The sequence below is a fragment of the Nerophis ophidion genome, linkage group LG02 (genome assembly GCF_033978795.1).
Source record: "Nerophis ophidion isolate RoL-2023_Sa linkage group LG02, RoL_Noph_v1.0, whole genome shotgun sequence".
NCBI classification, from domain to species: Eukaryota; Metazoa; Chordata; class Actinopteri; order Syngnathiformes; family Syngnathidae; genus Nerophis; species Nerophis ophidion.
The window spans coordinates 17,891,290-17,908,075 of NC_084612.1; the positions used below are offsets into that span (position 1 = coordinate 17,891,290).

The 16,786-nt window shown below is 38.4% G+C and overlaps 1 protein-coding gene across 2 annotated transcripts in view; it reads right to left on the minus strand.

Annotated features, from left to right (window-relative positions):
* Positions 1-298: 298 nt before the first annotated feature.
* LOC133537431 (FERM domain-containing protein 5-like) overlaps positions 299-16,786 on the minus strand; it is a 138,643-nt gene continuing 122,155 nt past the window's right edge. For both annotated transcript variants that reach the window (XM_061878441.1, XM_061878447.1), the window contains exons 13-14: positions 16,075-16,181; positions 299-5,637 (exon numbers count right to left, since the gene is read on the minus strand). In XM_061878441.1, coding sequence (XP_061734425.1) covers positions 5,069-5,637; positions 16,075-16,181 — 676 coding nt within the window. In that variant the 3' untranslated portion in view covers positions 299-5,068. The remainder of the gene's footprint in view (positions 5,638-16,074; positions 16,182-16,786) is intronic.

Here is a 16,786-nt window from a genome sequence, read left to right on the forward strand (position 1 = left end):
ACTGAAGAGGAGGTGAAATGGTACGAGCTCCTGATGCCGCTTCTGGAACCCATGGTGGACAACGATCCAAATCTTTCACCATCACCCCCACTCGTTGACCCAGAAGAGCTGGCGATGTTAACTCTGTTAACAGAAGATGGTACAGTCTACCTGGGCGACCAGCTAACCTTTTCAGCACACCCTGTAACCATCAACCTCAATGACCAGTCACTGTCCAGCAAAATGACAGGAAACAAGCATGTTAACAAACAGGTAAGTCTGGACAAGAAAACATTCCTTTGAAAAAGAAAACTGCATATTCCAAAACATATATTTTATTTTATTTTCTGCTCCACAGTACATAAACAATCAATACACTGTTGCTGAGTGGTCTCTCCATCACCTGCATGCTCTCACTCCACCCACTCTACCGGTAAGAACTGAGAGGAAAGTATTTCAGTATTAGTGTTAGTATCAGTAAAAAAAAAGTATAACAATGCACATCCTAATGAATCATTTGCATTTGTTGTGTTTTTGAGAATCACAGACTAGCAGTCTTGTTTGAAAGCTACAAATTGATTTAATAAAATCCATTCATCCATTTTCTACTGCTTATTCCCTTTTGGGGTTGTGGGGGACGCTGGCGCCTAAATTAAATTGTTAAATTTACGTCTGAATATATGAGCCATCAAACATGTGACGTCATTGTCTGCGACTTCCGGTAGAGGCAGGGCTTTTCTCTTAGCGCCGAAAGTTGCGAACTTTATCGTGGATGTTCCCTACTAAATCCTTTCAGCAAAAATATGGCAATATCGCGAAATTATCAAGTATGACACATAAAATGGACCTGCTATCCCCGTTTGAATAAGAAAATCTCATTTTAGTAGGCCTTTAAAATAATCTCCTTCTGAGACCTAGTGTCCTGTGCTGTGGACATTTTTGCATTAGTTTCTCAGCACAGATTTTAGTTATAGTTATAAAATCGAAAACAAAAAATTTGATTGATTGAAACTTTTATTAGTAGATTGCACAGTACAGTACATATTCCGTACAATTGACCACTAAATGGTAACACCCGAATAAGTTTTTCAACTTTTTTAATCAATTCATGTACGTTTTTATTTGTTTCAAGTCTAAATAAATCCAATTAATATTAAATATTTCAAATAAATTATTTTTTGATTGAGTAACAACATATATATTTTTTACCAGTCTTATTAAATTATATTACAGTATATCTAACTAACCATGAGCTCGAAAATCCTCTACCAATATAATGCTTTAGGAATTAATTGTGCAGGGACATTAGGGTTATAAAGGAACAGACATCCCATGTCATCATGCTTCAGGGTTGTATCAGGAGGGAGGAGCAAGCTGGAGCCTATCTCAGCTGCATTCGAGCGGAAGGCGGGGCACACCCTGGATAAGTCGCCACCTCATCGCAGGGCCAACACAGATAGAAAGACAACATTCTCACTCACATTCACACACTATGGCCAATTTAGTGTTGCCAATCAACCTATCCCCAGGTGCATGTCTTTGGAGGTGGGAGGAAGTCGGAGTACCCGGAGGGAACCCAAGCAGTCACAGGGAGAACATGCAAACTCCACACTGAAAGATCCCGAGCCTGGGATTTAACTCAGGACTACTCAGGACCTTCGTATTGTGAGGCACATGCACTAGGGACGGTATGGCGCAGTTGGGAGAGTGGCTGTGCGTAACCCGAGGGTCCCTGGTTCAATCCCTACCTAGTACCAACCTCGTCACGTCTGTTGTGCAAGACACTTCACCCTTGCTCCTGATGGGTGCTGGTTAGCGCCTTGCTTGGCAGCTCCCTCCATCAGTGTGTGAATGTATGGGTAAATGTGGAAGTAGCGTCAAAAGCGCTTTGAGTACCTTGAAGGTAGAAAAGCACCATACAAGTACAACCCATTTACCATTTAACCCCTGTGACACTGTGCTGCCCTAGTTTTTTTTATCATTTTAGTTATTATTATTAATAACCTCCAACCTTGGCAAAATTTCCCCAAACTTGTCCCATTAGTTTGTAATTTTTTTCTTCTACTTATGATCTTTTGTATTTAATAATATAAACATAACATTAAAACTTTATTAGTTGGACTAAAAAAATTTACTGCAAAAACTAACACACATGTAGCACAAACTAATGGCAGTGTTATTGTAATATTTGCAATGCTAAGGGGATCAACTTTACACAAGTATTTATGGCCACATTGTTGCAATAAAAAAATGTATTGCACCTTTTTCCAATTTTTCCATTGGCTAAAGACTCACTTTTGTGTATTTCCAATAATTTCTATTTTTAAAAAGATAAAGAGACTACAGTGGTTGTTGCCACATGTCAAGAATATATATTTATTCATAAACTGAGTACACGAGTCAGTCAACAGTTGATTTTTGAATGTTTGTCATGTTAGGAGGCAATAATAAATGCAGAAGACATGCTTACACACGCACAGAGCCATGATTGGATGGACTGAAAGGAAGGAACACAGGGTAAAATCATATTTTGAATCAATCATATCTGATCTTCCCTCTCAGGATAGTGTTAATGAAACATGTTAAATCTAAAAATCCAGGTTGATAATTGCTACTTGTGCACCACCACCCAAGTATAACACAAAAGTTCCATTGTCAGTCGAACACTTCCAAGCAATCCAAGCAAGTTGATAGGCAATGTAAGCAGATGTGATTAACATAAAAAAAAAAAAAAAGATTGGAAAGACTTTAACAACGTGGCAACAAATCCTTCACACATGCATCCTCAGCTTCAGACAGCCTCCAGCAAACTGTAACATCCATAAATGTACACAGTCTGCAGTACTTATTGCTTCTTTAAAAAAACAAAAGATACATTTGTGCGTCTTAACTTGTCTTTAATAGTGCTAAAATCACCAAGCTTGCCACAATATCTAACTAAGTAGGCCCCAATTTAAAAAAAACTTAGCTTTAATGGTGTTTTTTTATCAGCACTCCAATATGCTAGTTATTAGCCAATCCAAATGGCTGACATGATGCAGTGCATTCTGGGATTGCTAGCAAGAGCGAGTTCATTCATTGCCAACGCCTGACACATTCTCAGTGCTTATTTGTCATTTTCCATTGACTTTTTAGCACTTTAACCTAAACTAGTGAAGACAATTTTGGACACCTGGCTGCACAGTAAGTGAAAATGGTAGAAAAAGTGAAGTTAGACTCTATATAACCATTTTGGTTTTTCTCAAAAGGGACAAAAAAGGGTCTTCCCTTCTTCCACAATGTAAGTCTACAATTGTCCAAAATGTCTTGGCAAGAGGAAGAATCACAAAGAGTGGAACTAATAGGGGTCTATAGTGTCCAACTGGTGCTTTAAATGTTGATAAAATACTTAACTTGAACTTCTCCTGACCGCTCTTAATTAGATTTAAACGTCACGCCAGTAAAGACACTGCAGGCTAAGGCTAAAGCAGACACAATTCAGGTTTCTTTGGTTGGCGCATTAATGAAAATGATGTCAGCGGGATTGCAACATGAAACTCAAAACGCAACTTTCACTTATCACTTGAAAAATAACAGAAAAAGCTGGACTTCTGCTCATTGTTGCAGGTTACAAACAATGCAGCGATGTAACATTATAGCCACCAGTGACAGGATTAGATAGAGTCTGTTATTAACAGCATTGCACAAACCAGTTGACGAGAACTATTCTAACTTTAGTTCACGTCCGTCTATTGTCTGCACACACGATGATTGTAGACGTTAGCCTTATTTGGCTACTCGTTGGATTTTTGAAAACTACCACTTTCATTCTGCTGCTGTCTTTGGATGGCAAATGACTAAAGTGCACACCTAAACAAAACTAATCTCTAATCATTTAAAGCCAAAATGACAAACACAGTTTTAATATATTAAGGGTTACTTAATGCTAAAAATGAATCAAATCAAATAAATGAATCATTCAATTTAATTTTTAGATACATTTATTTTTATTTAATCCAATTCATTGATTTGCTAATTATACTTATTATAATCCCTCAAAGATAACTAATTAAACAAATAATAAAAGTGACTTAATAAAAGGAAAATGTATTCAATTAGCTAATTATTCAGTTAAATGTGAAATTATTGACACATTTATGTATCCGAACTGGGTTCACACATTTATTACATGTTTAATACTTGTTATGACAGACATTTAATCTTCAAATTGACAGCATAGCAGTTAAATAATACTATATATATAGTTTGTATAAATTTTCCGTTTATAATTATTTCCAATATTTTAAATTATTTCCAACATCGTGATATTTGTTTCATTATGGCACCAATTAACCTATACCTTGAACACCTAAAATTGTACAAATGAATCATACTTTAATCATAGCTCACGCTATCTCCATTTATCTTTACTCTCACTTCCTACTTTCTTTCTCGCCCGCATGATCATATAACTTACCTCCCTTATTGTTGCTACAAATTAGAACGCATCTATACCATTGATAACACTTTCGACAATAACGTTCCATCATGTACAGTACACTTAATGGGTACACTTGTGCAGTCTATTATTACTGTAACAACATGTTTATTATTGTGGTTGCAGTGTAGAACTGCGCTGCATCAAATGTTTCTATTGTTCTTTACACCTTTTTCTTTTTTTTAGCTACATGACACAGTCACAATATTAGAAACAGCTGTGCAAGCAGACCACAGTATATTAATAGTAGCAATAATTGTAACACTTACTAATGATTTATAAAAAGTCCAAATTGTTTTAATTATATATTATTGATATTATTATCAATTGTATTAATTATTGAATACAAAATATTATTGCTTTTTTTCTCTTTTTTTCAAATAAAATATTATTTTTACATTTTCAAACACAAACTTTTTCTTATTTCATGTTATTTTTTTCCCACTAGGACATTGTGCAAAATAATATATTTAAATTAACTGTCGTAGTATGAGCACAAATAAGAGACAGTCCGTGACTTGTGACATGGAAAATCTGTGCGTATTTGGGAAATGGGCCGCCATCTTTGTTTTGGTGGACGCTTTAGCAGCAGCGTCATTTTCTTCCGGGGCCTCACTTGCTGATGAGGAGTCCCCCCATCCATCTGAGTTTACAGGCGAACCAGCGCCGCAGCGGGCAGAAATACTCAATGTGGAACTGCTGGAATTCGGGGGTCTTGCGGATGTCTCTCAGGAAGGCGATGTCCAGATCGGACTCTGTCAGCATGATGAGGAGCACCAGCAGGGCAAAGAGCAGTCCGATGGTGACCAGGAACAAGCGGAGAACGCTCAGGATGAACTTGTGCAGCTCCTCCACATCACTAGGGGGCGATGGCCTGCTTCTAGCCAAACGTGCCACTCTTCTACCAACCCTGGACTCTGCTACCTGGCCTTCCAACGAAACCCCGCACTCTTCATCGTCAATGCTGCGGGGGGCGCCGTTGAGGTGCATCTCCATTCCGTGTTCGGCCACGGGCGTAGGCAGGACGCTGTCTGAGGGGCTGTAGGCCTCGTCGGAGATGACCGCTGAGGTGCTGGCCTCGCCGCCATCTACCGTCTGACCTCTGGAGGGCATGAAGGAGTCGCCATGGGAGACAGAGCGGACCGGCGTGGAGTGTGCACTGTCTCGGAGGGACTCAAGGCCTGTAGACAAACAAGAACGTAAGAATTATGTTTCAAAATCCAAACATTAAAAACTGAAATTGAGAACGTTAGGACAGGAGTCTAGATATGCCCGAGAATTAAGAGCAATTTACTTTTTTAGTCGTTGACTTTATGCATCATAATCTTAATTTTAGCATATAGCATGGAACATTTTGTCTATATCAGTTAAAAATGTTGAAATTGAGAAAATAACTATTAAAATAAAATACAGTATTTTGGTTTTCCCATCCATCCATCCATCCATCCATCCATTTTCTTCCGCTTGTCCGAGGTCGGGTTGCCTAAGCAGAACAGACCAGACTTTCCTCTCCCCACCCACTTAATCTAACTCCTAACGGGGGATTCCGAGGCGTTCCCAGGCCAGCCGGGAGACATAGTCTTCCCAACGTGTCCTGCGTCTTTTCCGTGGCCTCCTACCGGTCGGATGCGCCCCAAACACCTCCACAGGGAGGTGTTCAGGTGGCATCATGCCCAGATGCCCGAACCACCTCATCTGGCTCCTGTCCATGTGGAGGAGCAGCGGCTTTACTTTGAGCTCCTCCCTATCTCTAAGGGAGAGCCCCGCCACCCGACGGAGGAAACTCATTTCGGCCGCTTGTACCCGTAATCTTGTCTTTTCGGTCGTACCCCAAAGCTCATGACCATAGGTGAGGATGGGAACGTTGATCGACCGCCAACTTGAGAGCTTTGCCTTCCGGCTCAGCTCCTTCTTTTGTACAACAGATCGATACAGTGTACGCATTACTGAAAACCGATCCAAGACCCCGAGGTACTTGAACTCCTCAACTCGGGGAAAGATCTCCTCCCCCATCCGGAGATGACACTACGCCCTTTTCCGGTGTCCATTAACGTTAGCTGTAAAGGCTACATGCTAACTCATAAGCCAGCTAGCCCCTCGCTTGTCCCCTATGGGGTGGCGGGGGGGTGCTGGAGCCTATCTCAGCAAACAAGAAGGCAAAAATTTTTTTTTTTTTGCATTTCTAATTTTTAGAAATCAGCTCCTTTTAGGTGGTTAGAAATGCAGATAATGGGAGCAATCCATTCTGCCTTTAAATCACTCTAAAAAGGCATCTAAAAACAGCTAACAATACTTAATTTATGATCTGTAACATGTATAATAACCAAGCTGTAGTGACATTGTTTTTCTCAGAGTGAACACTGAGGAACTGTTTTTCTAGCGTAGTAACACATGCTACGGTATTAGCCGTAAGTGAGCTTCTGCGTCAACAGCTGAATCTCTTTTTGTAATGCACAACACAATGTGATAGAACAAAAATCTGTACTGACTGAAAAACATGAACAATTGTAATACAGTATGTGTAAAGTATTAGCATACATTTCATGTTTTATTTGTACAAGCTTGTTTGGCTGCGTATGTATTTGAAATAACAAGCATTGTGTGCTGCATGTATCATGATCAATATTAAAGGAACAATTAGGAGGACCCATATATCCCCTAGTTTAAAAGAACTCCATTAGCTGCCTGTATCCTACAAGATCAAATGTAAACTTCTGGTTGTAGCCGTCAGAGCCTTGCATGGTCAGGCTCCTTCTAATATCATTGATCTGATCCAGCCTTACACCCCTACAAATTTGGCAAAAAATATTAATTTAAAAATGAAGCATGAGAAAAAGTTAAAGCCTGTAACTCACATAAACAATTCAATGTTTCTTGGTGGAGTTTGTGAAAGTGATGTGTCAGAAGTGGTCAGAAAGTTTAAAAATAAAAAATCTGTGGATGGTAACAACGTGGATATGTCACTTGTTAAGGAAGTGATGGATTGTGTCCTGAAGCCATTTACTTATATATGCAATAAATCTTTATCAACTGGAATTTTTCCTGACAAAATGAAAATCGCAAAAGTTATTCCAATTTATAAAAATGGTGATAAACATATGGTCTCAAATTACAGACCTGTGTCCTTACTACCTCAATTTGCAAAAATTCTTGAGAAATTATTTGTAAATAGACTTGACAAGTTTATTGACAAACATGAGCTATTGAATGACCATCAGTATGGGTTCAGGAGTAATCGATCTACATCTCTAGCGGTGATTGACTTTGTAGAAAACATAGCTACAGCAATAGAAAAAAAGCAACACACCGTTGGAGTATTTATTGACTTATGTAAAGCTTTTGACACAATCGATCATTCCTTACTTCTGCAGAAATTGGAAAAATATGGCATGAGAGGTGTTTCGCAACAGTGGTTAAGTAATTATTTAAGTAACAGATATCAATATGTGGAAATTAATAAGATCAAATCACAGCCAAGAAGAGTAACTTGTGGTGTTCCACAAGGCTCGGTATTGGGACCTAAGTTATTTATACTCTACCTAAATGATATTTGTTCAGTATCTAATAAATTGAAATGTATTATGTTTGCAGATGATACAAATGTATATTGTTCAGGAGAAGACTTGAAGGAAGTGTTGAGGATAATGGAGGTTGAGTTAATTCAACTAAAAAAATGGTTTGATATTTATAAGTTATCATTAAATGATAAGAAAACTAAATTTATGGTGTTTAGTGGTGCAAGGACAAATTGTGAAGTAAAATTAAAGTTAAATCATGTGGAAATTGATAGAGTATATGAAACTAAATTCTTGGGAATAATAATTGATCATAAACTGTGTTGGAAACCACATATTGAATATATAAAAGGAAAAATATCCAAATCTATTGCTATTCTTTATAAAGTAAGACACATGCTGAATAAGACATGCCTGCATATGTTGTATTATTCTTTTATTTTTCCATATTTAACGTATTGTGTTGAAATTTGGGGAAATGTTTATAAAACAAACATAGACCCAATCATAAAACTTCAAAAAAGGGTCATTAGAATAATACACAAAGCCTGCTACTATGAACATACCAATCCCTTATTTATGAGTTCAAATGTGTTAAAATTTTCCGACAATGTGTTTTTAAAAACAATGGAAATTATGTTTCGAGTAAAGAACAACAGCCTTCCAGCTTGTATTCGCAGGCTATTTCATTTAAGAGGAGAAAACTATAATTTACGGGGGATATCGATTTTTGAAATGGGTAAAGCGAGAACAAATATAAAATACAAATGTATTACAGTTTTAGGAGTTAAATGGTGGAACAAGCTCAGTGATGAGCTGAAGACATGCACTTCTTTGGTAAGGTTTAAGAAAACATTGAAAGGTGAAATAATTGAAAATTATAAAATATAGTCACAATTACTTTCATCCCATTGATTGTTGATTTATTTATTTTTTTATGTTGATGTTCCAGGCAATCTAATTTTCTGTGAAGGTATAGGATAGGCAAATATAAGCTTTGGCTTCAGCCTATTCCTTTTTTGGTCATTCTTTTTCTTTTCTTTCATGTGTAAATGTGCATTATTGTATACATATAACATGTACTGTAAAACTGATCACACACAATGGTTGATTGCTTTGATTTGATTGATTATATGACCGAAATAAACTTATTTCATTCATTCATACTTGGGCTCTGAGGTCTGTGGATCAAAATCTGCTGAAGGTTCCACGCACTCGTTTTTGGACTAAATGTGACTGATCCTTTCAGGCTTTTGCTCCCATGCTTCGGAACAATCTTCCGCCCTCATTGCGCTCTATTGAATCTGTTGACACTTTCAAATGCAAACTTAAGGCTAACTTATTTGGTTAGGCTTTTAATTAGCTACTTTTGGGCTGCTATGATTTTTATGTTGTCTTTTACATTGTTTTATACTGTATATTTTAGGGCTGGACGATTATGGCAAAAATAATAATCATGATCATTTTGATTGATATTGTAGTTATGATTAATTACACAATTATACATTAATTTGAAAACAAGAGTATTTATTGTACCACCAAAACTCAAACTTTAATTATTGTTAAAAAAGGATATATATTGGTATTGAATAAACCACGAGTACATTAATATTAGTAACAATATATTTACATAACAATAGCAATATAACAAAAAATAAAATTCTATTTTTACCTTTTAATTGTTTTTAATTTCACCGATGATGATGTCGTTCACAACAACACAAGCAGATGAGATGTGTTGTAGATGTATGAATTGTTCTTGCTAGTTTTAATTTCGTAGTTAAGTCGCTGTTTCAAGTGACCGTATTGAAATTGTTAAGGATGGGCGGTTGCATATTTAGGGGATGAATTAGTGGTCCCGAACACATTCATTTCCTGAACAAATGTTATTTCTCCTTACAATTACAGCATTTCATTTCATTTACTTTTTTGTCAATTTCTGTGACATACTGCGTTTAACAGCTGATTTCATGATATTGGCCAATTCTATGAGTCCGTCCGCTGTTACATCAACGCGGAAATCATAGGCCTTATTTTTTTGTTGAGTTTAGTGATTATTGATTAGGCATACTAGCAATGTGTCAAATAAAATGATCAACCATGGTAAGATCCCAAACTTCAAGGAGACATGCATCTTTTCCATTATTATTTGTCCAGCCCTATTATATATATATCGTTTCATATTGTGTTTTCATATTGTTTTAAATTGCGTTTTTGTATTGTATTGTATTCAAAAACATATATATGCCATCGTATAAACATTTAGAGGTTGTTTTAGTCAGGAACAAACCTAACGTCTTACTTGCCAACCTTGAGACCTCCGAATTCAGAAAATGGGGTAAGGGGGAGTGGGGGCGTGGTTTTTGCGTGGTTGAGGGTCGAGCTTTTCTGGATGAAATGAAATTATTTTTTCCAATCATTTTGGAACTTGCAAGCGTATTTCTTCTTCTTACTCGTCATCACCATGTCTCTTCTTTGTTCTTCTGCGTCATGACCTTGTTGTGTGTGCAGTTGTGCATTGAGCTCCAAAAGCTGAAGATGTTATTGTAGCGTCCCGGAAGAGTTAGTGCTGCAAGGATTTCTGGGTATTTGTTTTGTTGTTTTTATGTTGTGTAACGGTGCGGATGTTCTCCCGAAATGTGTTCATCATTCTTGTTTGGTGTGGGTTCACAGTGTGGCGCATATTTGTAACAGTGTTAAAGTTGTTTATGCGGCCACCCTCAGTGTGACATGTATGGCTGTTGACCAAGTATGCCTTGCGTTATCATGCAACCAGTAAAAAGATCATACAACCTGTCAGCATTTGACATTTTTGATTAAACACCATTGTGGAACCCGTCCAAAGCTACATAATTATGTGACTAGGCCGGTACGCTGTTTAAATGGAGGAAAAGCGGACGCCTGGACAGCATGCGGCTGTTAAGGGGGGAAGATTTCAGGTGAGAGAGGACATTAAACGCAGTGTCTTTAAGGCACGCCCCCCGTATTGTTGTACGAGTGGAAGTCGGCAGAAATTTGGGGAGAATGGTTGCCCCTGGAGATTTTAGGAAGGGGCACTGACATTTGAGAGTGTCACGCGTTCGGCGCACTTGTTGCGCGGAGTTGCCACTTCGTGGAAGCACACACTACCAGTCAGCAGGATTGCAGGTAAGAATACGTTTTAATATAATAAAACAAAAGAACACTGGTGCGAAAAAAGGGGAAAAACAAAGCGCGTCCCAATGCACGGAAAGCTAATGTTAAAAACGTAGCAGGAAACAGAAAACATTAAACGACGTGCCACACGCACGTGAAGCTAAGGTGGAACTTAGCACAAAATAATCGAGGGCACAAGGATACAAAACGTGACGTGTTGCGAAAAGCAAGTAATGGACCGAGGACGAACTAAGGAACCAGGTGGGCTTAAATACACAAATAATTATTAGAAACAGGTGTGTGACAGGAGCCCGTGAGGAGGAACACAATATGTTGCCATGGTGACTAACACAAACAAGGAAGTGCTCAAACAAGGATCGGCAGAGTCCAGAAACGAAACATGAACAAAGACATAAATAGGGCAAAACCATTAACGATCCGAGTCACGGATCGTGACAGAGAGTTTCCCGGGAAAATCAGGAGGGTTGGCAAGTAGTCATAACCTACTGTGCTTTTAGGTCTTTGAATCAAACCTAACATACAGTCTGAAGCTTTAGCTTTGACAGAACTTCATGCTTAATTAATTTTTTCAGTGTCAAACATTACTCCCTCCCTCCCACTTGTATTCCATAAAAGTATGACACATCTGTCATTTTGCGCCTTTTCCCTTTCATACCTGCTGTGAATGCGGACTGTACCTTTTGAGATGCTCAAGCTGCTCAAAATGAATGTAAGAAATACAATTTTGTTTGACTATTTGAAAGAACATTTCCAATACAGTATACTTATTTTGGCCTTTTATATTGCTGACAGTTTAACTGTGTTGTCAAGCACATGTGGATGTTTGTCTGTGAAAGGTGCTATACAAATAAATGTAACCTATTAAATTACTTAACAAAAAATAAGGCTCATCTATAATCTATTACATGCTCAGCAAATCATGAGAATTACAATTAATCAATTATCCATTCATGTGAGCTTTATTGATGTATTAATTTGCTTATTTGGTTGTCTGGGTTACAGAGAGTATAGGAAGTCCACAAATGTGTTAGTGATTAAGGAGAAAAGCAAAATGTATCACAACCTCATAACAATTTGCCACCTCATCGCATGCAAGGCCAACACACACAGAGAACTGCTTTCCATTTGTAACAAAAACGTGGCACTTTTCAAGGCACGTTACCATTCGGAACTGTCACAATAACTGAAAAAAGACGAGTGGTCTTTACTGCTACTTTGACTCATAACATATTATTTTATTCTGCAATGTGAATAATGAATAGGGGAAGTGATGAATAATCATTGGAAGGAAAGCATATTTGCTGCAGTAGGAGTAATGATACTTATAAAGCACTTATTAGTACCAACCTATCTTAATCTTAATACCAACCTATCTTAACCAGCAGATGTATGCCTACCTTAAGAACCATTGAAGCTGCATTTAAAGCTATAGGTCATGTTGTATTATTGAAATCATTATCTAATGACATAGCTAAAGGCTCCAGCACCCCCATGACCCCAAAAAAAGGACAAGCGGTAGAAATGGATGGATGGCTGGATAACTGAAGGAAATAATTAAAGTGAGCATGAAAGACTGGAAGTCCCACTTAAGCCTCGTCATGACCGCAGCAGGTTACTTTACAGACCACACTCAAAGCATTTAGGGATCTCCAAAATTCCCAAAACAAGCTAATGTTACCTGCGTAGCCATGAGAAGGGACCGTTAGCCTGGAAGGAGCCATAGACTTCCGTCCCGCTCCAGTATCAGAACCTTCCGGAAGGGAGGGAAAGAGCGGAAGGGCTCCTAAAGCCTTCCCCAGTAGCCTGGGTCCAAGCGACAACACTCGCACCTTCACATCCCGATAGCAATGGTTGATCATGCGCAAGTGAACGTTCACTTTGGTCTCGATGCGGATCAGACACTTGACCATATTTCAAGGTGAGAGATATGACCTTGACTCTTCCTGCTGACCCCACTTGGTGCTGCACTAATGAGCTAGAAAGCGCTAACGAGCTAGAAAGCGAGCGCCCTACTTGTCGCTATCAGGTTGACAGTCCCAGTTGCACTGAAAGACAGACGGAAAAGACAAGGCCTGGGAATGTAGTCTCCCTTCTCCCCTTTCACACTTTGCTGCTGTTGGCTAGAAACTCCACCCCCCCACCCCCTCATCTCAGGTCCTTACAGCAGGAGCTATTTTAGGACAGTTATTATTACCGATGGGAATACCACCAACAGAGACAGAGCAACAGGACAAAACACAAGGGATCATACGAAGGGTTCAAGGTCTGGAGCCTTTTCAAAGTACATGAGACAGCCCCTCTCTGATGAGTAAGTTGTTTGGACCCACCTGTAAGAACCTCTAGATCAGTGGTGTCCAAAGTGTGGCCAAGAGTAAATTTACGGTCTGCGGCTCATTCTGAAAATGTAGCCATGCAGGCTGTTTTTTTCTTTAAAGCCGTCATTGCTCAAAAATAATGAGTCAAAATCAATGTTGTCATAAATAATTAACCTATTCATGGCCCCAATTATCAATAAATCAATCGAAGTTTACTCATACAGCCCTTAATCACAAATGTTTCAAAAGGGCTGCACAAACCACAACGACATTCTTGGCTCAGATTCCACACCAGGGTAAGAAAAACTTAACCCAAAGGGGAAAACGAGAAACCTTGGAAGGCACAGCAGATGTTGGGGATCCCTCCTGGGTGAACGGTGCAATGGATGCCGAGTGGATAAAGTTAATAATGTGAGGGTCAAGGCCATTAATTAATTCTCATCCATAATTGTGGGGAAAGTATTGCATGTTTTGTTTTTGCCATAAAAAAATAAGTTTTGTTTGACTAAAGAGTATGAAACAAACAAAAAAAACCCTGAAAGAATAATTCATCCATCCATTTCTCAGGTTGCGGGGGTGTTGGAGTCTATCCCAGCTCCACTCGAGCCGAAGGCAGGGTATACCCTGGACAAATCGCCACCTTATTGCAGGACCAATACGGATAGACAATAATAAGGAAAAAGAATAAAGGACCAATAGATCTGAAGTTGATCTGAAGACTTAAACATCAAAAGTAAAAAAAATAAAATAAAAAATAACGTATGAATTGTTTGTACTAATTAGCGAGCTACTTATTTCCTGCTTTTCGCCACACTCAGTCTGGCTTTCTTATTTGCTTCCATGCAACAAGTTACGTCGTTGATTTACCTTTGGATTTATATGCTAAGCGTTTCTTTTTTGCTATTCCGTTAGCTTCCCGTGCTAGAACGATCCACTCTGTAAAATGCGGCCCTGCCGTGACATAACCAGCTGTGTGCGTGTCTCGCATCTACTGTACATGCGCACGGGGGAAGCTGTTGACTATATTACCTGCCACGCTTTTAACTCCTTGTGCAGGTCTGAATGTTTGTTGTTTAAATGTTTACCTTAGTTTGAAGCAACGGTGGTAATGCTATTCCCCTTTAAGGGGTTTGCCATATAAAACAGCTTTTTGATAAAAAGAGCAAGATATGTAAAAAACAAACAAAAAATAAAACCTATCGAGATATAGACCTGAAGTTGTTCTAGAGATTTAAAGACCTACTGAAACCCACTACTACCCACCACGCAGTCTGATAGTTTATATAAAAATGATAAAATATTAACATTGCAACACATGCCAATACGGCCTTTTTAGTTTACTTAATTAGAAATTTAAATTTCCCGGGAGTTTCGTCTTGAAAACGTTGCGTAATTATGACGTGCACGCAAGACGTCACGCGTTTTTAGGAAGTATGAGCGCTACGCACACACACAGCTAAATGTCGTCTGCTTTAACGGCATAATTACACAGTATTTTGGACATCTGTGTTGCTGAATCTTTTGCCATTTGTTCAATTAATATTGGAGAAGTCACAGTAGAAAGATGGAGTTGGGAAGCTTTAGCGTTTAGCCACACAAACACACGGTGATTCCTTGTTTAAAATTCCCGGAGCTGAAACTTTCCTATGGATCAGAGCGCGGTCAAGACAACATGGATCAACCAGCAGGTTTCGGTAAGAAAATTGTGGTTAAAAAGTCAGTTCTTACCGGAGAAAAGCTGAGCTATGAGCTTGTGCCGTCAATAGCTGCCGTCGACTCCCCTGAGACACTGCGCGTCAACACACACGTGGAGACACCCTTCCGACTATCAGGTATTATTTAACTCACTAAAACACTAGCAACACAATAGAAAGATAAGGGATTTCCCAGAATTATCCTAATAAATGTGTTTAAAAACATCGGAATCCGTCCCAATGTAATCGCGTTTTTTATCTTAACTTGTTTTTTATTTTAACTTGTTTTTTATTTATTTATTTTTTTTTTTCTAGTCCGTCGCTATCAATATCCTCAAACACGAATCTTTCATCCTCGCTCAAATTAATGGAGAAATTGTCGTTTTCTCGGTCCGAATAGCACTTTTTGTTGGAGGCTCCCATTACAAACAATGTGAATATGTGAGGAGCCCCCACACTTGCGACGTCATCGTCTGCGACTTCCGGTAGAGGCAGGGCTTTCCTCTTAACACCGACAGTTGCAAACTTTATCGTGGATGTTTTCTACTAGATCCTTTCAGCAAAAATATGGCAATATCGCGAAATGATCAAGTATGACACATAGAATGGACCTGCTATCCCCGTTTAAATAAGAAAATCTCATTTCAGTAGGCCTTTAAGCTTTGAATTAAAAAACAATAAAAAATAATTATGACTTATTTTTTCACATTTTTATGTCTGAGACCCTTCCGGTTCCCAAGGGCCAAACTTAAAAAAAAATAAAATCTAAATATTGTATCGGTTGTGAAAATTAAAACTATTAAAATGTTGCCTGTATGCGTTCACTTTTCAGTGTGCTGCCCTCAGTGGGAAAAGTTTGGACCCTGATGCTTTAGATCTTAAATATAGCCCAACCAGTGTTATCTTCAGGTCAATACATTATGTAGAGTGTGATGTACCCTCCATGATGGAGATGTGCACGGCTCTCCGTCTCGTCCTGGGTACACTCGTCAACCGGGGACCGTGTGTGATTGATGGACAGCTCCTACTTGGCACCATGCCCGCCCTGAACAAACACACACTTACTTAAATATCATGTAAATCCACACATACAGTACATGCACAGTAAAGACATGATAAGCCACAACATTCAGTACAGCTGCTGCATATATTAAATAGTGTTCCAAATGCAGGTAGCTAAATAAAGCATTTTAATGCATCTCATTGGTTTGTGCAGCTAATTGAACCTGTTGTTGTAGCAGATAAACAAACTTGTACAGTATCTTAGAAAAGTACGATATCTTGTGAGTACAACAGGCCGTACATTTCATCAACCACATTTTATTATATCTTCTCAAGGGACACTGTAGAAATGTCACACTATATGTTGAAATTCATGTTTTCCTTTATTGGATCGCAGCTCTCCGGTTGAGATGGATTTGTGGTTCTTTAAAAGGGAGCCAGATCTCGAGGAGCCATTCCTTTCAAGGAGTCATTCAAAGACTAGTTCGATATAATACATATATATATATATATATATATATATATATATATATATATTTTTTTTTTTTTTTAAAGGAGACCTATGATGATTTAACCTTCATTAAAAACACTTCCTTGTGGTAGGTAATATCTATTGGATATGCTTTGGTTTATTTTTTGCTCCATAGT